The 27,172-nt window shown below is 40.7% G+C and overlaps 1 protein-coding gene across 1 annotated transcript in view; it reads left to right on the plus strand.

Moving 5' to 3' along the window:
* The first annotated feature begins 4,566 nt into the window (after positions 1-4,566).
* LOC132871268 (calcium homeostasis modulator protein 5-like) overlaps positions 4,567-27,172 on the plus strand; it is a 51,805-nt gene continuing 29,199 nt past the window's right edge. Inside the window, exons 1-3 of the mRNA XM_060905389.1 lie at positions 4,567-4,841; positions 12,802-13,072; positions 14,301-14,569. Of these exons, the coding sequence (XP_060761372.1) occupies positions 4,567-4,841; positions 12,802-13,072; positions 14,301-14,569 (815 nt within the window). The remainder of the gene's footprint in view (positions 4,842-12,801; positions 13,073-14,300; positions 14,570-27,172) is intronic.

Below are 27,172 nucleotides of genomic sequence, written 5' to 3' on the forward strand. Positions count from 1 at the left end.
AGAAGGACGACCCAAGTTGTTATCAGCGCTCAGTTCAGAAGCCTGCATCTCTGATGGTATGGGGTTGCATTAGTGCGTGTGGCATGGGCAGCTTACACATCTGGAAAGACACCATTGATGCTGAAAGGTATATCCAGGTTCTAGAGCAACGTATGCTCCCATCCAGATGAAGTATCTTTCAGGGAAGACCTTGCATTTTCCAACATGACAATGCCAAACCACATACTGCATCAATTACAGCATCATGGCTGTGTAGAAGAAGGGTCCGGGTACTGAACTGGCCAGCCTGCAGTCCAGATCTTTCACCCATGGAAAACATTTGGCGCATCATAAAACAGAAGATACGACAAAAAAGACCTAAGACAGTTGAGCAACTAGAATCCTACATTAGACAAGAATGGGTTAACATTCCTATCCCTAAACTTGAGCAACTTGTCTCCTCAGTCCCCAGACATTTACAGACTGTTGTAAAGAGAAAAGGGGATGTCTCACAGTGGTAAACATGGCCTTGTCCCAACGTTTTTGAGATGTGTTGTTGTCATGAAATTTAAAATCACCTAATTTTTCTCTTTAAATGATACATTTTCTCAGTTTAAACATTTGGTATATCATCTATGTTCTATTCTGAATTAAATATGGAATTTTAAAACTTCCACATCATTGCATTCCGTTTTTATTTACAATTTGTACTTTGTCCCAACTTTTTAGGAATCGGGGTTGTAAAAATTTATGGTGAAAGTAAGAAATACCGTTACCAACTTGCTTAACTAAGACTTATTTGACTTCATTGATTGTGGGTTGACTCTCATTAAAACAGGATAGGTGTTATAACTTATGCAACATACATGTACATGCATGCATCTCATCTCATCTCATTATCTCTAGCCGCTTTATCCTGTTCTACAGGGTCGCAGGCAAGCTGGAGCCTATCCCAGCTGACTACGGGCAAAAGGCGGGGTACACCCTGGACAGGTCGCCAGGTCATCACAGGGCTGACACATAGACACAGACAACCATTCACACTCACATTCACACCTACGGTCAATTTAGAGTCACCAGTTAACCTAACCTGCATGTCTTTGGACTGTGGGGGAAACCGGAGCACCCGGAGGAAACCCACGCGGACACGGGGAGAACATGCAAACTCCGCACAGAAAGGCCCTCATCAGCCACGGGGCTCGAACCCGGACCTTCTTGCTGTGAGGCGACAGCGCTAACCACTACACCACTGTGCCACCTACATGCATGCATTTTCACTGATAAAACTTAAAAGGCTAATTAAATAATCAGATGAACTAAGACAATTGCGTTCTGAAGCAAATTAAATAATCTTATACCAGTAATTTAAACACACAATACAAGTTACATGTATTAATCTAAGTGCAGGTAAACAACGTGTTGTTTTTGTTGTTGCTTTTTATCCAAATGAGAGTCAGAGCTTACCCATCTGTGTTCTCACTTCCTGAAGGCTGATCTTGTGGCTGATTGTTTTGAAACAATCTGACTTTCAGTTGTTCGTTCAGTTCTCCGTTCATTCACTTCTTCCATGTAAGGGAGAGCTGGCAGCAATATCCAGTTTAGAAATAAGATGGCTGCTCCACTCATTCTCTCCATACTATGTATTCCGCCATTACTGCTCGGCTCAGGCAATTACTAAAACCCAGGATGGAATGGGATGTCAACCAGTTTTAGCAACAACCGCGGGGAGGTCACTGCCCGAGCAATATGTCCCATCCCGTTCCATCCCAGGTTTTACCAACAACCCTTGGCTCATGCTCCAGGAGGACTGGTGCAACTGAACTCACTTTAAAAAAACAAAATAAATACTTTCCTTTTCTTGTTTTATTTTTCTTTAATTGTTGGGACTGGACCCTCTTTCAATACAGGCTTATAGCCAACGATCCTCAACAGATCAGAGGTTTCGTACAAGTCCTCAGTAAAATGTTCAGAGTAGAGGAGAGACCACTTCATAGGCTCCCAATGTGCCCGTAAATTTCTCACAAAACGCGTCCAAATCTTTGCAGTTTGAACATTCTTGGGCTATGAATGCAATGTAAATCCACCTACTGTCATGTTGCTGTACCAGCCAAAAACACATCTACGTGGCATGGCGATAAATTAGCTCAAAGCGGAGGATCAGCATTGCAGTCAGCTCTGTGTTTTAGTATAGAGGAAATGGTGATATGACCAATAGACTTCCTGTTGTGATATTACGGACGTCAAGGTCATTCACTCAGACTGCTGCCTATATAACTCACTTTAATCATAAAAATTACTATATTAGATTTATTGTTAATGCTTAAAACTATTCTTGTGCTATTCTTGAGGTCTCAAGGCATTTATAAATGAAAGTGAGGCCATGGCTCTGCGTACATGCTTTCAGTTGCTCTCAGAAGGGCGGTGAAAGATACATTTTTCTTTGTCCTTCATTTCTGGCCACTAGCATACCTAAAAGTTTTTTGGTAGGGCCCTCAGGATCAAGGTCCTGATATCTCTTGTCAAAATCTCAAGCCTTTGATTATCGGTTGACTTGTCTTTATTGTTGAGTCACCGTGACATCTCAAGCACACTAAACCGCACCCTTAACGCTAGTGGTTGCACAATCAGGTGTACATGCACACGTGCGCGCACACACACACACACACACACACACTCTGCTCTACACAAACTTCTTTTTTTTTTTTGTTTGCACTACTGAGGAAATTAGAACCAACCAAATGCAAGAGTCGTAAACAAAGCCATGCACTTTTGGATGTTACTGGGCTATAATTATAACCATGGCACGCATGTTCAAAGACATGTAAATGAGGTAAAAATACCCAGCCACTGGGGTTGCACAAGCCAGTGCATACTTAGTGCCGGGGCCAAGCCTGGATAGCTTGGAGAGGGTTGCATCAGGAAGGGCATCCAGTGTAAAAACCTATGCCAAATCGAATATGCAGATCAGGATCCGCTGTGGCGACCTCTAGTGGGAGCATTGTTGTGAGTTGGCTGACAAGAAGTGCAAAAGGAGATGAGCAGCAAGGCTGGATTAACTATATGGGCCTGCGGCACAGTGCCCAGGGGCACTAACCACTCACAGCCAGTGGGGGGGCACCACATGACAGAAACTTTAAAAATATTTTTCGTGAATGTTTGTACACTTAAAATGGTTATACACTTGACATTGTTAAATAGTCATATATAATTCATTATGAACACTAATCTCATAACAACAACAACAATAATCATAATTCTGAGCAAGAGTGGCCTATGTGACCATTAACCCCCCTTTCCTCAACCTGTCAGTTGAGCCAGTCCACCTACGGTGAAATGCATCAATTTTTTAAAAACCGCGGTGGAAATGAAAAATGGACAGACATCAATTGAGTGGTTGTGCGAAGAGAAAATTAAAAAAAGAGAAAGACTCCAGGCGTGTAGCTGCAATTAAAAATGTTCCAGTGTTAGATCGTTTTTTTATAAAGACATCGACAACTGCTGTCACTACCAGCGCTGAAGCCGGGGAGGAGGGTATGTGCGAAGCCACTTTAAGCCAGGTAGAGATCAGTTCACACCATGGTGACGAGAAGGAAGACGAGGGTGTTATGGATGTCAACCCAGCGCAGCCGACGCCAGTAGAACACTTCTCTATTTCAACTGATCCTGCGCTATGGGGAGAACATGTCTAGGTTCATACAGAACAGATACTCTTTGAATTGATACACATATGTACATTGTAAATCTGAATATGCTGTACTGGATGTTATTTGAATTTATATTTCAAATTGAGACATTTGAATATGTTGCCTAGATCGATGCTATTTTTATTGATACACATTTTGAATTGACACATTTGAATATGCTGTATTGTATATAGATGGATGCTGTTTAAATTGCTGATGCTGTTTGAATTGATACACATTTTGAATTGAGACATTTGAATATGGATAGAATAGAGTATGGATGCTTTGAAGGTTTTTATTGAGACATACAAATATATGCTGCTCATTTTTGAATAAGACATTTCAATATGCCTACATGCATATCGTTGGTTGTTTTCAGTGAATTTGATGGGCGGATGTAGCCTACTTAATACATTTTCAATGAGGAAGAATGACCTTGTTTATGTGTACTATTGTTTATGTATATGCTACTATTTTTGACAGCAAAGGGTAAGGTTTGTGGGTGTGTGCAGGAGGTTACTGAACGCATGCGTGCAGGGTGGTGGTGGTGGGGGGGGGGGGGGGGGGCACTTGAGGTATAGTGCCCAGGGGCACCGCATTGGCTTAATACGGCACTGATGAGCAGGTGTGCTAAAGGAGGAATAATAAGCAGGGAGGAGTTAGAGAGAGAAACAGATGCATAGATTTACAGGGAGGAGCTTTTGGGGGGAGGGAAAGAAAAGAACAAACACAAAGCACTATAAGAGCAGTGCACACACATCACTTGTCAGAAAATTTTGGGTTTTTTTGTGCCAGATTTCCAGCCAAATAATTGCAATATACCATTCTGTTTCAAAAGTTTACAGTCCTCTTTCAGGTAGTTTTGATCTCCTCCTGAATTATTCCAGTGGCTTGGAAACCCACGATGGCTTTGGGCAGTAGTGTCTACAGCGTCCTCAACAATCAGAAGAATACACTCAGATATGGGTTCATGGCCTTCGGTACCCTCGGCGGACAGAAGGCCACCTTGCAGTCATTCTACCAGTGTCCATGCAACGTAAAGCAGAATATGGCATATGGGCTCTCGTTCCTCCTTGGACCGGCGCTCGTGCTCTTCATCATCAGCATTGTCCTGAGCAAGCATCTGTGGCGCCTCTACACGGGCTGCTGTCTCAACCCCAGAAAACTCTGTCCTCAAGGGTAAGGAGATTCTTACAGGCACAAAATAAATAATTATCACGTCATGTTTCATTGTGAGTGGTCATTGTTATGCTGTTAAGAACTGGTAGAAACTTCTGGCACAATTTTGGAAGAACACAATAGAATAGAATTTGTCTGTATGCTGTAGCATTTAAGATTTCCCTTCATTGGAACCAAGAGGCCCAGATCTATTCCAGCATGACTGTGCCCCTGTGCACAAAGTAACATATTTAGCAAAGGATGGAGTGGAAGAACTCTTGTGTCCTGCACAGACCCCTGACCTCAACCCCCCTCTGAAGCCTCAACTGACAGAAGTGCCTGACATTGCTAATGCTCTTGTGGCTAAAATCTCCACAGACACACTCTAAAACCTAGTGGAAAGCCTTCCCAGAAGAGTGGAGGTTATTATAATAGCAAAAGGAGAACTAAATGTGGAATGGTGTGTTCAACAAGCACATATGATTGTCAGGTATCAACAAATTTGGCCTTAAAGTGTAAATTGATTGATGGATTTACTTTATTGATCCATGAAGGGAAATTTTGGTGGGAAAAAAACCCCAGAAACAAATAAATAAAAGTTGTAACTTAACCCTTCACCAGGCATCTCATATACACAGTTAAACATTATCATTATAATTAGGGCTGTCAATTGGTTAAAACAAATACCTGATTAATTAAATGGTCATCATTAAGGTCATGATAAGCATTTAAAAAGATTTCACTTCAGATAGATTTTGCTAGATTAATGAAAACAGACATTACAAACTTTAAAGCTTAGCATGGCTTTTATTTAGATATATTCAGAACATTTTTTCCACTGTTCATATGTAATCATGGCCATAATGATTAATTATATGAGCTAATGAGTTGAGGAATTAAAACAAAAATTAGAAATGTTTCAGCAAGAACAATGATGGAAAAAAAATCCACAAGTTTCTCATTTTATCCTTGACATTGTAATTATTTTCAGTGTCATTTTTTAATGCAAAAAAAAAACAAAACCCTATACTAAAATTACTTAGGCAACATAAACTAGCAGTAATATATGGTGCAATTTAGGCATGAAACAATTCACGATTTGATTTTCCCATGATATTTCTGAAAAATTGCCGCATTTATAGAGCTTCCTGGTTCTTCAGGAGATGAGAGATCATGACAAACAACAAATTCCATCTTGTTGAAATATCCTGCATCACTTGCTCTCCTTGCCCAGGTTCTGTTTGCTGCAGGTGTAGTTTCTCCATATTAGCAGGGCTGTGTTAAAATAGCCCATTATCTTGCAACACTTTTCCATGTCACCAAACCTGCTGTCACCAAGGCACCAAGTGATGGTTCTCTGTATCATGTGAGCAGTACAAGGCATGTGCTGGAATGGAAGCTTTTTCACTGCAGCTACCATGTTTTAAGCGCTGTCTGTTCAGATGGTGGTGACTTTATGTTGAACTCCCCAGGCCACTGCCACAGACAGAAACTGTTCAGCACAAGCATCAACAAAGTGCCTGGTGTCCGTCTTCAGCATGGTTAACTTAACACAAACTGAAGTTTCCATTCACTGTCAATGATGTATGCCGTCACACAGAAGTAATTGTGATTGCTTACCAAGGTCCAGTGAGCCCCAGTCAGGGCAATATATTCGGCTCCTGCTAATATATCATCGTTTGCTCCCTTTTCTGTTTTGGACACGATTGAATTCAAGTTGTGTCAGAGGATACAATCTGTAAAGCCTCCATTAACCCCCTCTCTAGAATATGTCGAATAAAGTTTCCAAGTATATGTAGCATCGGATATGTAATATATATTATTTTGTTGTGTGTGTATTTTTTAACAGACCTTGATAGAAGCTGATAGTCATGGTTTTGTCTTGTCTAGGGTCTGTGGTAGACTAAATACCTAAAATGTTCAAAATTAATTACATTTGTAGTTATAAAATTAAACTATACTACTTGTCCATTGTGCTCAATAGACACGTCTATTACCTTAAACAGGCAACTCAATCAACTGGCTGACATCCCTTGGTCTTAATCTAAAGGATGAATAAAAAGAAAACTCAATGAATTAATTAAAATAAAACATATTTGAACAAGTATTTAATTATCTGTGCCAACTTTGTTGGAGGAGGTTATGTTTTCACCTCCATTTGTTTGACTTTTCCCAAAGTCACTCAAAAAGTAGTGAATGGATTTTGATGAAATTTTAAGCAACTGATTAGATTTTGATGCAAATCCGGATATGTATGTGCATATGTATGTTTTTGGACAGTGATCTTGTGTATGACTGTGTTTTGCCTTATAGCGTTTTTATACCTTCCCCAGCCCTCTGATCTCTGTGTGCTGTAGTGATGGCAAAACAAAGTTTTCCAAAGCACTGAAGCTTCAATATTCAAGTGTGTCGAAAAGTGGTTCATTCCTCAAAGCTTTTCTCAATGTTGAACATGAGTGACACCTGGTGGTCAAATAAGTAAAGGCGTGTGACTGGTTGTGCGAGTGTAGTGTATTCAGAATTCACGCACATAGGCCAAGCAGTCTTTACTTCTTGAGGAACACTTATCAGAACTTCTCGTTTTCAAAGAGTGCACCATTAACTGTCCTAGCATAGTGTGTGTGGGAGAATGCTAGAAGATTGCTAATATCTTAGATTGCAGAAGACGTCTGATCACTGATCCTGATAAATGATTAGTCTTTCAGATTAACTGAAGGTTTGCTCAATTCATAACAGTGGTGTCATTCTCTGCTGTAGATGGATGATGAATCGTCATGTGACAGGATGACTCATGTTTCATCTCGTCTCTGTCCATTAGCATCTGTACATTAACCAGTGAAGCTTTTATTGATTCTGAAGATTGGAGACTACATTCATTGGCTGTTGTATCAGTCATACCCACCAAATGATTCAGTCTGTCAGTGGACATGGTTTGACTGTAGCTCTTTTGTTACTGTGTACAATTTATATAGAATACAATGGAACAGGACCACACTAATACAGTGGAATAAGACTGCCGATGTTATTTGAGAGATGGACCAATCTCAAAAAAGGTTTAAACCCTCCAAAAGCAGCAGCTAATGACCATAGATGGTGGGGCAGGATACCATCAATAACAACACAACCTCAAAAGAAAAAAAAATTAAATCAGAAGACTATCATACTGGGCGGCACGGTGGTGTAGTGGTTAGCGCTGTCGCCTCACAGCAAGAAGGTCCTGGGTTCGAGCCCCAGGGCCGGCGAGGGCCTTTCTGTGTGGAGTTTGCATGTTCTCCCCGTGTCCGTGTGGGTTTCCTCCGGGTGCTCCGGTTTCCCCCACAGTCCAAAGACATGCAGGTTAGGTTAACTGGTGACTCTAAATTGACCGTAGGTGTGAATGTGAGTGTGAATGGTTGTCTGTGTCTATGTGTCAGCCCTGTGATGACCTGGCGACTTGTCCAGGGTGAACCCCGCCTTTCGCCTGTAGTCAGCTGGGATAGGCTCCAGCTTGCCTGCGACCCTGTAGAAGGATAAAGCGGCTAGAGATAATGAGATGAGATGAGACTATCATACTTGATTAGGCTATAGGCTACTATCTAGCTAATGTGTAGAATGACCCTGTAACAGGTAGCTGAGAGTTGTCATTCAGCAAAGACAGCATTTTGAAATGTTCAGAGACTATATGGGCAGCATAGTTCCTGCCCGAATTGGTCCTCAATTATCACTTGTTGCAGTTCCAATAATAAAAACTGAATGGGCAAATGAGTGGTATGACAGCTTACATCTGTCAAATAACAATTTTAAGTCAAGTCAAGTTTGTTTGTATAGTGCTTTTAACAATAGCTGCAAAGCAGCTTTACAGAATCTGAATGACCCAAGACATGAGCCAATTTTATCTCTAATCTATCCCCAATGAGCAAGCTCGTGGCGACGGTGGCAAGGAAAAACTCCCCCAGATGACACGAGGAAGAAACCTCGAGAGGAACCAGACCCAAAAGGGAACCCATCCTCACCTGGTCAACAACAGACAACATGACTATAACATTAACAGTTTTAACATGAATTCAGTTTCGTTGATGTTATAACTCTTCATTCATGGAAACTTGAGTGCAAAACTGTTCATGACAACCTCAATCCCAAAGTTAGCAAGCCAACTGTAGTCCTCAGCCACAAAAGCATTACTGTAAGTGTCCAGAGTGTCAATATGGGGTTGTCCTCCACAGGAGCGATGTGATGAGACGCCAACCAGACACAGGACATCAGGATGGATCAGGCAGGTCCGAGGAGCAGAAGAGGTCAGCACATCGATCCCAGGATTGACATGTAACTCAGATGGACAGATTTGGGGGGGGGGAGACACAAGTTGTTAGGTATGCCCAATGTTACCTGAATAAGTAGGTACAGTATACATTTTGCGCTGAGTACAAGCAGGGACTCTCTGTGCTAATTTTATTAAATCATTTGGCACTCAAAGAGTTAAATGGTATTTCAACAAAATTTAAAATGTATGTAATTGTGAATGAGATGAGCATTTGTTGAAAGGTGGGGCTCTGCTCAACATGCCCTGATGGAACAAGTGCCACTGCTGTGTACACGAGCACTTTTATTAGCCATGTCCAACTCCTGCTCTTCCATGCACAATTTGTGGTCATTACACACACACACACACACACACACACACACACACACACACACACACACAAACTATATCAGTGTTACTGCTATACTGCTACTGTGGTGGTCTGTTTCCACTGATAGACAGGGCAAAGGGGCAAATTTGTATAATATTGACATACGCTTGGCCAACCGATCCAGAGCAACTTACAGATGTGGTTTGTATTCCTCATCAAGAACATCTTTGTGATAGTACAAATAGGTCATGGATTAAGAGTACCTTTTTCATTAGTGCTCATTTAAGTGCTTGTAAAAGAGGTAAGTCTTTTATTCTTCATAATTATAACAACGCAATTCCACTTGCAGTAGGTAATGTAATTACTCTGATACAGCATGTAATGGGACTTGTTTTTGCTTCTATGTTTGAAGTAGCCTTATTGGGTAACTTTGCTGTAACTACAACAGTTGCTGAGCTGAGTTTGAGTTTATCGTTTCATAGGAAACTGAACTCCAGTGGAGGCAAAGAAAAAGCCTGAAATATCAGAATAAATAAGATTTAGGAAGGTAGAAATAGTTTGCTATCTAAATCATGCTAATCTGACTCCCACTGATAGATTTTTACCTCAAGGTTAACCTTCAAGTAACTAGAATAGCAACAGGATTCATTTAGATAAAGGATGCTTTCAATTAACTAGAAATACCAAGGTAATATTACAACCCCGATTCCAAAAAAAGTTGGGACAAAGTACAAATTGTAAATAAAAACGGAATGCAATGATGTGGAAGTTTCAAAATTCCATATTTTATTCAGAATAGAACATAGATGACATATCAAATGTTTAAACTGAGAAAATGTATCATTTAAAGAGAAAAATGAGGTGATTTTAAATTTTATGACAACAACACATCTCAAAAAAGTTGGGACAAGGCCATGTTTACCACTGTGAGACATCCCCTTTTCTCTTTACAACAGTCTGTAAACATCTGGGGACTGAGGAGACAAGTTGCTCAAGTTTAGGGATAGGAATGTTAACCCATTCTTGTCTAATGTAGGATTCTAGTTGCTCAACTGTCTTAGGTCTTTTTTGTCGTATCTTCCGTTTTATGATGCGCCAAATGTTTTCTATGGGTGAAAGATCTGGACTGCAGGCTGGCCAGTTCAGTACCCGGACCCTTCTTCTACGCAGCCATGATGCTGTAATTGATGCAGTATGTGGTTTGGCATTGTCATGTTGGAAAATGCAAGGTCTTCCCTGAAAGAGACGTCATCTGGATGGGAGCATATGTTGCTCTAGAACCTGGATATACCTTTCAGCATTGATGGTGTCTTTCCAGATGTGTAAGCTGCCCATGCCACACGCACTAATGCAACCCCATACCATCAGAGATGCAGGCTTCTGAACTGAGCGCTGATAATAACTTGGGTCGTCCTTCTCCTCTTTAGTCCGAATGACACGGGGTCCCTGATTTCCATAAAGAACTTCAAATTTTGATTCACAATTTTCCACTTTGCCACAGTCCATTTTAAATGAGCCTTGGCCCAGAGAAGACATCTGCGCTTCTGGATCATGTTTAGATATGGCTTCTTCTTTGAACTATAGAGTTTTAGCTGGCAACGGCAGATGGCACGGTGAATTGTGTTCACAGATAATGTTCTCTGGAAATATTCCTGAGCCCATTTTATGATTTCCAATACCTGTATATGATGCAGTGCCGTCTAAGGGCCCGAAGATCACGGGCACCCAGTATGGTTTTCCGGCCTTGACCCTTACGCACAGAGATTCTTCCAGATTCTCTGAATCTTTTGATGATATTATGCACTGTAGATGATGATATGTTCAAACTCTTTGCAATTTTACACTGTCGAACTCCTTTCTGATATTGCTCCACTATTTGTCGGCGCAGAATTAGGGGGATTGGTGATCCTCTTCCCATCTTTACTTCTGAGAGCCGCTGCCACTCCAAGATGCTCTTTTTATACCCAGTCATGTTAATGACCTATTGCCAATTGACCTAATGAGTTGCAATTTGGTCCTCCAGCTGTTCCTTTTTTGTACCTTTAACTTTTCCAGTCTCTTATTGCCTCTGTCCCAACTTTTTTGAGATGTGTTGCTGTAATGAAATTTCAAATGAGCCAATATTTGGCATGAAATTTCAAAATGTCTCACTGTCGACATCTGATATGTTGTCTATGTTCTATTGTGAATACAATGTCAGTTTTTGAGATCTGTAAATTATTGCATTCCATTTTTATTTACAATTTGTACTTTGTCCCAACTTTTTTGGAATTGGGGTTGTATATTGGGGAGGAACCAAGGAACTGATCATGGGCAATTCCATGTAAATGTCAACCTCACCATGCAAAAATAAAGCAACATGTAATTTGTAATTGTCTATGTTCTATTGTGAATACAATATCAGTTTTTGAGATTTGTAAATTATTGCATTCCATTTTTATTTACAATTTGTACTTTGTCCCAACTTTTTTGGAATCAGGGTTGTAGTTAAAGGATGCTATGAGTAATAAAAAATAACTTTTTTAAAATCTCACTGGTAGCATTCATTTGCTAACGCTTTCATCAATGCACAGTTTAAATATTTTGTAAAACGGTTAATGGAAATGAAATGGAAAATATGGTGAATATGAGAAAATCCGGATATGTATGTGCATCCAATGTAACTCAAAAATAATGAACAATTTTGATGAAATTTGGTGTACAGCTTTTGTATTATCCAAGGTTCAAGTGATTTGATTTTGATGTGGATTGGCAGAGGTATACACTCTACCAGATGCCCTTCTAGTTATGTGCCTGTTAAAGGGTTAAAACAACAATTACTTCGCAAATGATCAAAAAAAAATTGGCAAAGTTCAAACCACTGGTAAATAAATGTCAAATAAGTGGAAAAAGTCTCAAATTAAAGATAATGGACTGTCTGTATGTTACATTGTTTGTATGTTTTATTGCACTGAGGAAAGATCATAAACTTCTCTATGTGAATAATAATACTCATTTTTGAGGAGATTCATAAATAAAAGAAAGACCAATAATCAGCAGTAAAATGCTTAAAAAGTCTTCAAACTCATCATCAAATCCAGACTCTATGAAAATGCAAATTTGCCCCAGGATACACTCCGTTTTTCTCCCAAAACTGTTGTGGTTACAACTGTTACACTGACTATATACTCAAAATGGTAATTGTTCTCATATTTCTGGGGTATAAATGGAATGAAACACTTCAGACCATGCTTCTGATTAGTGATTACCAACCCTGTTATTGATTGTTTTCCAATAACTGCATTCCCCATTGTGTTTTATTCCTTAATTTACAGCATGTCAAGTGTCATGTTTTTCTTTTTGGAAATATGTTATCATATTGTGTGTTGTAGGAAGAAATACATGGGCTGCTTATCTGTGCTTTTAAAAGTGATTGTTGAAGCACTCGTGGCACCAATCATGTGGCTCAGCTTCGCTTTGCTGCATGGTGCATTCTATGTGTGTGCAGTGAGTGGTGTGGAAGAAGAAGTACTCGTGGACTGGTTTTGTAAAAATATGACCAACACATGCAAGTATGAGTTGGCCAAAGTCCCGTGTAATACGCCCAACCTGCTGCCAGTGGACAACAAGGAGCTTCTGCTAATGCTACATGCCCAGTCTCAGGTACTACTACAACAAATTACTGCTTCACAAATGATCAGATAAAATAATTGACAAATTTCAAACCACTGGTAAATAAATGTCAAATAAGTAGAAAGTCTCAAATAAAAGATAATGGACTGTCTGTATGTTACACAATTACTACTACTGAACCAATCCTAGTTTGGTGCTCCAATGCTTGCGTATCTACCAATTAGTTTTTTTCCCCACTCCATTGAATAAATTGCCATTTCTGTCACACCAATATTACAAAACTTGAAATGTAAATTAAAGGTAAAATACATTTTACAACAGCCCATGCGCATGTTTCAGATGTTGTATATGAACTTAAAGCATGAATAAAACCTACAGCAACTCATTATAACTACATTTTACTTTAAAGCATAATCAATAAATAATTCAAGAATCTTATTTTCACATGTCATGCTTGAAACATCTTTTTACATGAATCATCCATAATAGGTTATGAAAAAATGTATGTTTTAATCCAAGAACATTCAATCAGTACTGTTACCTCAACACATTCACCCCAGGGAAATATTTCAAATACTCCACAAGTCACATGCTCAACAGGAATTTGCATCATCTGAATTTCCTGAAGATCATAGGAAGAAAAAAAAAATGACATCCTGGCATTCTTTTTTCTTTATTTTCAGTGATGTGGCAGATATTGACTGCAATATTCCCTTTGAAAGTAAATCATTAGAACATCCCTAATATCCTCAGGCTATTAGCATGGATGCGAGTTCATGACTTTTTTTTTTTTGCTAATTCAGAGCAAAATGACACCACAAATGTGGAATCACCCTAAAATCATTAAGTTTCTCAGTTCATTTAATGAGTATTATCAGTGTCATCCTGTGTTCCAACACTGCATTGACCAATGAACTGATGTTTGTGAGACTATAGACAAGAGGTTATTTCAACACCACTGCAGACTTCCTGAGAGAACAAGTTTATCTATGTTTATTTCATATTTCAAAAATTTCATGCGTTTACACTGGATGTTATGCAAATACAGCTGTGATAGTTAAAGCTGTAATGCTGTCCTTTCCTAACAGATTAACATACCAGCTAGTTTCCATGCTAAGTAGTTAGCCATTTTTAGCAAGCTAATATTGATTCACTTTGGGTGAGACTTGACACTTTTTTGTATTTTTGTGCAGCTGGACAATTAATTCCATATTAATAAATAAATAATAAATTCATTCATAAACCTTCTTTTCCTTAGATCCTCGGCTGGGTCCTGATCGTGATCTATGCTTTGGCTGCTCTGATTGGCACGTGCTACAAAAACTGCCACTCTGAAGTGAGCTACCTGCAGCTCACTTTCCAGAATTTGTACAAGAAGAATGAGAAGATGATGTTTCAGTCCTATGCCAAAAACTACGCTACCAAACTGGCCGACCGAAACCTCAAGAGCTTCTTTGAGAACAAAGACCCTGAGGCATTTCCTTTTCCAAACCACACAGCCTGGGAACAGATCTCAGCCTTATACACATATAATAATTGTGAAGATTCTTACAGTATGCTGCATAAATATGTGGATGCTCGTAAACGTGACAACACTCCAGAGTAGGGCTGCAACAAACGACTAATTTGATAGTCGAATAATATATCGATTACTGAAACAAATAATTGATTAGTTGGATTATGTATTGCCCAGTTACCAAATGACACTTATTTAACCATCAGCTTTTAAATTTCACTTGAATTTGTTTTATGCATGTGCTAACTAACATTGAAGACAATAAAGATGAATACTTCATTCAAAAATTCAACCTTTCAGTGAATTTTCCTGCTGATACAAAAGACAAATAAAAATTCTACTATCCATTTTTCCTGTCAAACTTTAAAAGCAAGGATCAGCAAAGTAGCAGCAAGAAAATAACAAAACTACATCAGTTTCCCTTAATCAAGTAAATCAACCAACCCATCTTAATTTAAACAGTGAGGATCAAAACACACATTCTATGCTTTGTGCATTCTGCTGTCGCAAGTAAATTAGGCTACAATCACAGTACTGTATTGAACTGGAGGAAAGTCAGAATCTCCACATGCTCTTGTGAGAGGCTAGCTCCACCCACCAGACAAACCAAATTAACTATTTAATACCTCAATTATTATAAACTAATGATGCAACTAAACAAACACCAAACATACATACAAAACACTTTCTGTTCACCCAGACCCCTTTGCCCAGACAAAATATCCATATTTACCATTTATATTAAAAACATCCCTGTCAAAATGGACCATACCGCCAAACACCCCTATTTCTCTGTAGTGGTACTGTACAGCTGCCCAGATAAATGGCACAGTGAATAGTAAAACAGTCCAGAAACAGTAATAGTGGCAGTTCATCTCTTAGTTGTTTTTGCCGGTAAACGGTTTACTGTGTGCTCTCATGTGTCATGGCTCTGTCCATCACACTCTAAGAAATCTATATTTAAGCCATATTTTTGTTGCGATTCTAGAATCCTGTGGAGATATTGAACTACACATTGAAATTCACTCTAAATAAATGTTTCCCCTCTTTCCGTCCAGTTTCATGATAAATGGAGATGTTAGTTATTCAGACTGTCACTTCTTCCCCAAAAGTCAGACTCTGATGAGAACAAACCCATAAATCATTCACTTTGACTACACACATAAACAGAAGGTGTAGAATTTTCTTTGTGATTTAGTGAGAAAATATCAAATTCTCCAGACATCTGCAAACTTGTGCAGTAAGCAGCAACACCATCTCCAGCCATAAACATCGCCATGACATTATGACAACGATGCAACATTTAAAATTATAAACATTATTTGGACTCAACAGGTTCGCTGTAAATAGCAGGTTGTTACTTGCTTCACTGTTCCAACTCCATTAACAATTCAAAAGAATATGCATTTCAAATAAATGTGACAGCTCATAACATGAAGGAAGACAGCTTTTAACATTCATGAACTAGTTAGCTAGCTAATTTGCTGAGGTAAATCTTCAGTGAGCCGACCTGCTTCCTCTTCACATGCTCCAACATGAAGGCTGTGCTTCCATGTCAGCTAAGGTCAGCTTTACAAATTATGCAATTCACAACCTTTTTTTTTTTTTTTTCCAGAGTTCAGGGTGAAATGCACTTTGGAGGTTTTTGTTTTTGAAGCTGTCATCACCCTTTTGGTAGCTTCTCTCAAGTAAGCAGCAATGTTAAAACCTTCTTAGCACGAAAAACACGTGATGACATCACCAGTTAATCAAGTATTAAATTAGTGTGCAACTAATTTTGTCGTCGACTAAGTCGATTAATCGTTGCACCCCTACTCTAGAGAAAATACAACTGGAAATGGAGCAGAACCTCTGATAGACATGGACCTCAAGGTCTTTCAGTAAACAACATTCTACTTTGACCTGTTGTTTCAGCTTACTGTCTAACTAGCATTGTACCAAAGCTAGCTAGAAAAACATCCAGATTCGACATGATGGTGATATTTTAAAGTTCACAGTTGCCAAAGTGTTGGCGAAACAACTTTTTTCTCTTTCAGGATTGGTGACAGCCATGGTAACTGGGTCCTAATAAAGCACTTTTAAGATTGTACATAAATGTCATTAAACTTAAGCTGTCTGGGCTAACCACGAACTTAAAACACCACTAACAGGTGAAGTTGTTACTTACTGTACTTACTAGAATGTCGGCCATTTCAGTGCTCCACCCGATGAGAATCAATTCTACATTGAGTGTGTAATACGTGTAAAGTTAATTTTAGTTTAAATGACAAAAATATGGTTTTGTCTAAAGTTTTTTCCTGCCAAAAATATACTTTGACGACTCGAAGCAAACAAAACTATATTTTAATACAATGTTTTATTTTGGTTTTATTTAAGCTATCCTTCACTGTGTAAGAAAGGATGTTGATAGAAATATATGTTTGACATGATTGAAACTGGAACAGGCAGGCTGTTCTGATTGCTACTTCTTTTGGTTAGTTAAATCCTTCAGATTTATCTTTGGTCACACATTCTGATCTCTGGTTACTGAAGGTTATGTTGACCAGTAATGTCTTTCTTCTTTCATAAGATTATGATTCTAACAGGTGATGTAATGGTACATAATGTCTCTCTTTAATAAAGTAGTGTAGTCTAAACTAGTGATGTAATGCTTCATCACCCATTTACGTTACTCTGTCACACATGGACAACTTGGCTTCTGAAATTATCATCATCCAATCATTTCGCTACAGCACACTCTTGAATGTGAATATATACTCATGTTTATCCTACAATAAACTGAAAACCATCTCTGAGCAGCTGTGTCTGTGTCCTGTTTGCTCCCAGATCGATCCATGAGGCAGAATCTCTTAAGCCTCACTCACAACCTGCCGTATGTGCTGCTATGGGTGGTCTACGGTAAAAAATTTGGCAAAACCGTGCTTGAGACTTGCATGACACTTGCATGTGTTCAGCGCCGTAGAAGGTCGCAGACTGCATCTGGAGACTTTTGGTCCTGCACATGCAAATTCTACGGGTCTTGTAACAAATCAAGAACGCATACACTATGTGTAGGACCCGTACTCCTTTTGTATGCCTGAACCAAGTCAGCAGCACGGCTAGTAGGGGCTTTTTGCGATGACAGTAAGATGCATGAGTGACGCATGGTCATTGTACGAGTGACGTGTCTCAGAAGCACTACACAAGTATTGCTATTTGTACTTGCTATTTGTGTGGCCCACAAGACAGAAGTACATCTCACTTTCTACCCCTATGTGTGGCGTGCACGCAGTGCATGTGATCCACATGGAGCGCACGCGACCCACACACACACACGACACGAGGGGCAAGACTCTGGGTATATACAACCCCGATTCCAAAAAAGTTGGGACAAAGTGCAAATTGTAAATTAAAACGGAATGCAATGATGTGGAAGTTTCAAAATTCCTTATTTTATTCAGAATAGAACATAGATGACATATCAAACATCACTCTCAAAAGAGATGTGTTAAAAACAACACATATTTAACACATCAGCGTGTTTATATAAGGACAACACAGTTTGTGTTAATAAATGTTTTGAACTCTATAACACAGTAACTGTGTTGAACTATTTAACACACTAGTGTGTTAAAACAACACAGTTTGTGGTTTTCTATTTATTTATTTATTTATTTATTTAAATAAATAAAACACAAACTGTGTTGTTTTAACACACTAGTGTGTTAAATAGTTCAACACAGTTACTGTGTTATAGAGTTCAACACATTTATTAACACAAACTGTGTTGTCCTTATATAAACACGCTGATGTGTTAAATATGTGTTGTTTTTAACACATCTCTTTTGAGAGTGATTTAAACTGAGAAAATGTATCATTTAAAGAGAAAAATGAGGTGATTTTAAATTTCATGACAACAACACATCTCAAAAAAGTTGGGACAAGGCCATGTTTACCACCCTTTTCTCTTTACAACAGTCTGTAAACGTCTGGGGACTGAGGAGACAAGTTGCTCAAGTTTAGGGATAGGAATGTTAACCCATTCTTGTCTAATGTAGGATTCTAGTTGCTCAACTGTCTTAGGTCTTTTTTGTCGTATCTTCCGTTTTATGATGCGCCAAATGTTTTCTATGGGTGAAAGATCTGGACTGCAGGCTGGCCAGTTCAGTACCCGGACCCTTCTTCTACGCAGCCATGATGCTGTAATTGATGCAGTATGTGGTTTGGCATTGTCATGTTGGAAAATGCAAGGTCTTCCCTGAAAGAGAATGCAATGCAATTCTGAGAGTCTGGATGGGAGCATATGTTGCTCTAGAACCTGGATATACCTTTCAGCATTGATGGTGTCTTTCCAGATGTGTAAGCTGCCCATGCCACACGCACTAATGCAACCCCATACCATCAGAGATGCAGGCTTCTGAACTAAGCGCTGATAACAACTTGGGTCGTCCTTCTCCTCTTTAGTCCGAATGACACGGTGTCCCTGATTTCCATAAAGAACTTCAAATTTTGATTCGTCTGACCACAGAACAGTTTTCCACTTTGCCACAGTCCATTTTAAATGATCCTTGGCCCAGAAAAGACGTCTGCGCTTCTGGATCATGTTTAGGTATGGCTTCTTCTTTGAACTATAGAGTTTTAGCTGGCAACGGCGGATGGCATGGTGAATTGTGTTCACAGATAATGTTCTCTGGAAATATTCCTGAGCCAATTTTGTGATTTCCAATACAGAAGCATGCCTGTATGTGATGCAGTGCCGTCTAAGGGCCCGAAGATCACGGGCACCCAGTATGGTTTTCCGGCCTTGACCCTTACGCACAGAGATTCTTCCAGATTCTCTGAATCTTTTGATGATATTATGCACTGTAGATGATATGTTCAAACTCTTTGCAATTTTACACTGTCGAACTCCTTTCTGATATTGCTCCACTATTTGTCGGCGCAGAATTAGGGGGATTGGTGATCCTCTTCCCATCTTTACTTCTGAGAGCCGCTGCCACTCCAAGATGCTCTTTTTATACCCAGTCATGTTAATGACCTATTGCCAATTGACCTAATGAGTTGCAATTTGGTCCTCCAGCTGTTCCTTTTTTGTACCTTTAACTTTTCCAGTCTCTTATTGCCCCTGTCCCAACTTTTTTGAGATGTGTTGCTGTAATGAAATTTCAAATGAGCCAATATTTGGCATGAAATTTCAAAATGTCTCACTGTCGACATCTGATATGTTGTCTATGTTCTATTGTGAATACAATGTCAGTTTTTGAGATCTGTAAATTATTGCATTCCATTTTTATTTACAATTTGTACTTTGTCCCAACTTTTTTGGAATTGGGGTTGTATATTGGGGAGGAACCAAGGAACTGATCATGGGCAATTCCATGTAAATGTCAACCTCACCATGCAAAAATAAAGCAACATGTAATACATCAAAACCACTCCCAGAGATATCACCTCGGCCTGTATTTTACAGATGTGAATAAGTTGAACCAATTTGTAACCAACCTAATATGTCACTGTCAGTCTTTCTTTCTTATAATGTAAAACCCAAGCTAAAATCAACTTTGATCATGTACAATTCTATATTATTGCCACAAGCCACAGAAATGTATGCTAAAATCCACAAAACAGCAAAACAATAGCCATCCTAAATATTATTTAAGAACTTTGATAGTTTTAGCTGATATTTAGAGAGTTTTTCAAAGGGTTATGGTGGTTAAATTGCTGATTTTCTAAACATATGCCATGTCTATTTCAGACGCGTCACATCCATAACGGAATTTCGTCACATCCATAACGCTGACTTTTCCTTCCGAAACTCTGCATGAAATACAAAATATTTTAAACAAAGATTTTTTAATATTCACCTTGGACCCCTCTATCAAATGGATATCTCCATTTCGACATTAGGTTTACAATTTCACAGAGTTTGATAAAAATGTACAGTCACCCAAGAAAAGTGATACTTTTTCTGTCACATCCATAACGCATCTTTTATTGGCATTTTCTGGCATGCCCTAGATGTACTATGGGAATTGTTCTTGTTCTATCACTTCTCCAGTATGGTACAGCCTTAAAATATGCAACACCTGTTTAAATACTGGGAGACAATAAAACATGCACTGGGTCATTTGTTGCCATTTTGAGTTCAAGTGTCACATCCATAACGCTGGAATTGCTCTCATGTAGCGTGTAGCATTGTAGAAGGGAAGAAGGCCACCTCATTTGCTGTTTTTATCTGAGTATATGTTAATTTACCATGCAAACGTCAAATAATAAAACACGAGTATAAGGGAATAACACATTTTGTTACATTGTAAAAAATCCCAACTAAATAGCCCAACAGTCTGAGCACTGAAACACACTTTGACTCTGACTCCGAGCTACTGTCCTGCTCCTACTTCTGCTGAGTGGTGGGAGGGGGTGTTGGGATGTCCTTGTCCTTACCACTGAGCATGGCACAATGGCCTGACAGCGATGATGAGACTGCAATGTCCTCACTTCTGGGTGTCGTTAGCTGAAACATACATGAAAATCAGCATATTACTTGTGTTTGGGTGCTGTGTGAGACAGCTGCCTCTCCAGTAGTTCTTTAGTTTTTAGCTCTTTAAACCTCTTTTATTCCACCTTTTTTTTTACTTTTTTGCTCTTCTTAGGAAGACATAGTGTGTTTTACTATATAACATGGATATATTTAACTTTAACATGCAACCAGGAGCCAGTTTTCTCACTTATTCGAGAGAGGAGCTGCTGGCCCTGAAAACAATGGGACAGGCCAGGATACGATACCCCATCCCGGCCGAGCTGAGGAGGAAACCCAGGGGCTGCAAAGCTGGAGCTAAGCTAAAGGCTAGGCTAGCGGGCAACCGGTGGCGCTACAAACCATCCATTCCCTCCGTTATCATGGGGAATGTGAACTCGCTGCCGAATAAAGTCGATGAGCTTTCCGCTCTGAACAACCAGAGGATTTACCAGGAGAGCAGCTTATTTATCTTTACAGAGACATGGCTAACACACCTTGTACCGGATGCTAACGTGGACCTGCGGGGATTCACTGCTGTGAGAGCTGACAGAGATACTAACACATGTGGGAAAAGCAAAGGTGGGGGACTCTTCATTTATGTTAACAACTGCTGGTGTAACCCAGGACATATCTCCGTAAAGACAGTTTTATGTTGCCTGGACTTGGAGCTGCTAGCCATTAGCCTGCAGCTATATTATCTGCCGAGGGAGTTCAGTCACGTGATCACCATCTGTGTTTACATCCCTCCGAGGGCAGATGCAGCCGCTGCATGTGAGAGGATTCACTCTGTCACAGCAAGGCTGCAGACACAGCACCCTGAGGCATTTATGATCATTTCTGGGGACTTTAATCATGCTACTTTGGACTCTACTTTGGCTGCTTTTTACCAGGCTGTGGATTGTCCAACAAGGAACAACAGGACAATTGACTTGCTGTATGCTAATGTGAGGGATGCATACAGAGTCACACCCCTCCCCCCACTAGGGAAGTCTGACCACAACCTGGTTCTTCTACAGCTGAAGTACACCCCCCTGGTTCAAAGGCAGCCTGCAACAACTAGCTCCATCAGGAGGTGGTCCCCTGAAATTGAAGATGCCCTCAGAGACTGCTATGACATCACGGACTGGGATGTGCTGCTTAGCCCACACTGTGAGGACATAGAGGGGCTGACACATTGTCTGACAGATTACCTCCACTTCTGTGCAGACGTGGTCTCCCCCGCTAAGACTGTACGGTGTTACCCAATAACAAGCCATGAGTAACACAGGAAGTCAAAGCTGTCCTCAACAGGAAGAAGGCCGCCTTCAGGAGCAGGGATAGGGAGGTGATGAAAGCAGCACAGCAGGAGGTGAAACGCTGCGTGAGGGAAGCTAAGGACAGCTACAGGAGAAAGGTGGAACAGAAGCTGAAGGAGAACAGCATGAGGGAGGTCTGGGAAGGTGTGAAAACCATCACAGGCCACAATACAAAGACCAGAGTCGTTGAGGTGACAGCGGAGAGGGCGAACGAGTTGAATGACTTCTTCAATTGGTTCAACCAGTCCACATCCCCCCCACCCTCTCCCTCACTGCAGCTATCTCTCCTTCTTCCCTCAACACACCTTCCCCCAGTCATCACAGCAGCCCCCTCCTCCCCCACCTCAACACAGACTCCTCTATGCATTACTGCAGACCAGGTCAGAGGTCAACTGAGGAAGCTTCACTCCAGGAAAGCAGCAGGCCCGGACAAGATGTGTCCATAACTACTGAAGACCTGCACTGCTGAACTGGGTGAACCACTCCAGCACATCTTCAACCTCAGCCTGCAGCTGAGGAGAGTGCCAACCCTCTGGAAGACATCATGTATCATTCCAGTTCCCAAAAAGAATCGGCCCAGTGAGCTGAACGACTTCCGACCAGTGTCACTCACTTGTTTTTGAAGGCACTCGAGAAGTCCAAGAAGAGGATCCTCATCTGGATAAGTCCAGATGCGAGTGGGCTCGGTGTCGCAGGTAGAGGATGGCGTCTTCCACACCAACACCTGCACGGTACGCAAACTGCAGACAGTCCTGGGCATGTTGTACCTGGGGTCTGAGGAGGCTGAGGAACAGCTGCTCCAACGTCTTCATCAGATGTTGGAGCGGCTGTTCCTCAGCCTCCTCAGACCCCAGGTACAACATGCCCAGGACTGTCTGCAGTTTGCGTACCGTGCAGGTGTTGGTGTGGAAGACGCCATCCTCTACCTGCGACACCGAGCCCACTCGCATCTGGACTTATCCAGATGAGGATCCTCTTCTTGGACTTCTCGAGTGCCTTCAACACCATCCAGCCCCTATTGCTTCAGGACAAACTGAACAGGATGTGAGTGGACCCCTGCCTGGTCACCTGGATCTCCAGCTACCTCACTGACAGGCCGCAGTATGTCAGGCTGAAGGACATCACGTCTGACACTGTAATTAGCAGCACCGGAGCACCCCAAGGCATGGTGCTGGCCCCTCTTCTCTTCACCCTGTACACCGCGGACTTCTGCTACAACTCGGAGCTGTGTCACATTCAGAAGTTTACCGATGACACAGCCATCGTTGGGTGTATCAGTGACGACAGAGAGGAGGAGTATAGGAGTATAGTGCGTAAACCAGGAAGTGCTTCCTGGTTTACGCACTTCCTGTTTCCTGAGTTGTTCGCGCCGAGTCCTTTTTCCCGCGAGTGCCGGCGTTAATTACTAATCCTTTTTAAACTTTTTTTCTATAAATAAATTTCCAGTATCCTCTTCATTTTTATTATACTGTCGCTTTCATTTTTGTACTTTTCACTTTCGCTTTCCTTTTTCCGGTTTTTTTCCCCGGTTTTTTCTCTTTCTTTTTTCGGAAGAACGCCGAGACTGGAAGCTTTCTTTTTCTCTCCTCCTGTGTAAAGTCTACAAGCGGAGGCCATCTGATCTGCTTTAATATCAACAGATCTTCATTTAAGGTACGTGAATCTTTTCATCATGGCACACCTTCAGCCTGTTCAGTGTGCTGAGTGCAGGATGTTTAGTCATTCTTCCTCCGTCACTAGCGATAGCTCTATTAGCTTTACTTGTGATAAGTGCAGATTAGTTAGCTCTCTGACGGAGAAGATTTCAGTGCTAGAAGCGCGTGTCCAGGCTTTAGAGCAGGTTAGTGAGCGTGAGAACAGTGTAGTTTCTGTTAGGGAAAGTCTGGACGCCCTAGGTGGAGTTAGCAATCCCCCAACTCCGGCATTAGAGCCCTTACAGCGGGGCGAATGGGTGACGGCTCGGCGGCATAAGCGTAGAGCCAAAGCTACCGCTGAGGCTCGCCCACGGGAGCACCACTCCTCTCCGCGTCACGTGTCGAACAGGTTTGCTCTCCTTAGTGATGCACCCACTGAGAAACCTGAAAGAGCTCTGGTTATAGGGGACTCTATCATACGGCACGTGAAATTAGCTCAGCCTTTAGGGGCACCAGCAGCTTTAGTCAGGTGTATACCGGGAGCCAGGGCGCCGGACATAGCAGGTAATCTTAGGGTCCTAGGCAAGCACAGGTTCTCAAAGATAGTTATCCATGCAGGAGCTAATGATATACACCTTCGTCAGTCTGAGGTTACTAAGAGTAACTTTGTAGAGGTGTTTAAATTAGCGAAGGCGATGTCCGATGCTGTAGTATGCTCTGGCCCCATCCCAATGCGGCGTGGCGATGTAGCTTACAGCAGGTTATGGTCGCTGAACTGCTGGCTGTCCAGGTGGTGCTCTGAAAACAGTGTGGGCTTTATAGATAATTGGGCTAATTTTGAGGGCACTGCTGGCCTGTTAGGGCGGGACGGTATCCATCCCACTCGGGAAGGTGCTGCTCTCATTTCCTGCAGCATAGATCATAGTCTCAGAACAGGCCTAGTTAATTTCTGACAATCCAGAGCCAAGGCCAGGGAGCAGACGAACAGGCTAAACCAACTGTCTGCTAGCTGCACAGAGTCGTCACTCAGGGCCCACTACATCGAGACTGTGTCTGTTCCCCGAGCTCAACAAAAAGGTAGAAATTTTCAGAGAGTTTGTTCCAGTAACCTAATCAATATAAAATTAGATCAGACTGACTGTACAGCTGCTGCCAGCACCTTTGATCTAAAGGTGGGGCTATTAAATATTAGATCTCTTACATCTAAAGCGCTAATGGTTAATGAACTCATTACTGATCAGGAGTTTAATGTACTGTGTTTAACAGAAACATGGATTAAGCCAAATGAATATATAGCATTAAATGAAGCGAGTCCTCCTGGATACAGTTATATACACCAGCCTCGTCTAACTGGCAGAGGAGGAGGCGTCGCGGTTATTTATAACGATTATCTAGGTGTAACACACAAACCTGGTTATAAATTTAATACATTTGAAGTTCTTCATACTCATATAATGTATGTAGCCTCGAAAAATAAGTCTACCCAGTTAATTCCATTGCTTATTATTTACAGGCCCCCGGGGCCATATTCCGAGTTTCTTTCTGAATTTGCAGATTTTATCTCAGATTTGGTTATTTCCTTAGACAAAGCTTTAGTTGTCGGAGATTTTAATATTCACTTCGATAACCCAGAAGACCCTTTAAAAACAGCGTTTGTGTCCATCTTAGATTCAGTCGGGATTAAGCAGAATGTCATAGGACCGACCCATAATGGTGGTCACACCCTTGATCTAATACTAACATTCAGATTAAACGTAGACAATATAGTCATACTTCCACAGTCTGAAGTTATCTCAGATCATTGTCTCATCTCATTCAAAATATGTCTGAGTAATAATATATGCACCTCACCACGCTACTGTATTAAACGTACTTTCACGTCAACTACTGCACAGAGTTTTATAAATGATCTCCCAGAGCTGTCAACTTTGATTGGGTCACTGTCAGCCCCTGCAGAACTTGATCAGGCAACTGAATGCTTAGAGTCAACATTCCGCTATACTTTAGATAATGTAGCTCCTCTAAAAAGGAAAATGGTCAGAGACAAAAAATTAGCACCCTGGTATAATGATGACACTCGCACATTAAAACAGACCACTCGAAAATTGGAACGTAAATGGCGTCAAACAAAATTGGTAGTGTTCAAATTAGCTTGGAAGGAGAGCTTCCTGAAGTATAGAAAAGTTCTTAGTGCTGCGAGATCAACATATTTCTCCTCCCTAATAGAAGATAACAAAAATAATCCTAGATTCCTATTTAATACTGTAGCAAAATTAACCAGGAATAAGTCCACTATCAACACATGCACACCTGCAGTATGTAGTAGCAACGACTTTATGAATTTTTTTAATGACAAAATTGAGAATATCCGACAAAAAATTCAAACTACTAATTTAAGGTTAGACAATGAAAGTGACCTTGTAGTTAACAATATAACTGTATCAGATCATCAGTTAGAATGTTTTACTCCCCTAAAAGAAACTGAATTACTTTCATTAATCTCTACATCAAAAGCCTCAACTTGCGTACTAGATCCCTTACCGACACATCTATTCAAACAGATAATGCCTGGAGTAATTGAACCGCTTCTAAAAATAATAAATTCTTCTCTTATGATTGGCTATGTACCCAAATCCTTTAAACTAGCAGTTATCAAACCCCTGATTAAAAAACCTGACCTTGATCCCTGTCAGCTGTCCAATTATCGGCCAATATCAAACCTCCCCTTTATCTCCAAGATCCTTGAAAAAGCTGTGGCACAGCAGTTATGCTCATATTTACATAGGAATAACATCCATGAAATGTATCAGTCAGGATTTAGACCTCATCATAGCACAGAGACAGCACTGGTTAAAGTAGTAAACGATCTACTGTTGGCGTCTGATCAGGGCTGTGTCTCGCTACTTGTGTTGCTTGACCTTAGTGCAGCATTTGATACCATTGATCATTCCATTCTTCTGGATAGACTAGAAAATGTTGTGGGAGTTAAGGGAATGGCCCTCTCCTGGCTCAGGTCTTATCTAACTGATCGTTATCAGTATGTTGATATAAATGGTGATATTTCTAGACGTACCGAGGTAAAGTTTGGTGTTCCACAAGGTTCTGTCTTGGGTCCACTGCTTTTTTCTCTATATATGTTACCTCTGGGCGATATTATTCGTAAACATTGTATTAGTTTCCACTGTT

The sequence above is a fragment of the Neoarius graeffei genome, chromosome 23 (genome assembly GCF_027579695.1).
Source record: "Neoarius graeffei isolate fNeoGra1 chromosome 23, fNeoGra1.pri, whole genome shotgun sequence".
NCBI lineage: Eukaryota > Metazoa > Chordata > Actinopteri > Siluriformes > Ariidae > Neoarius > Neoarius graeffei.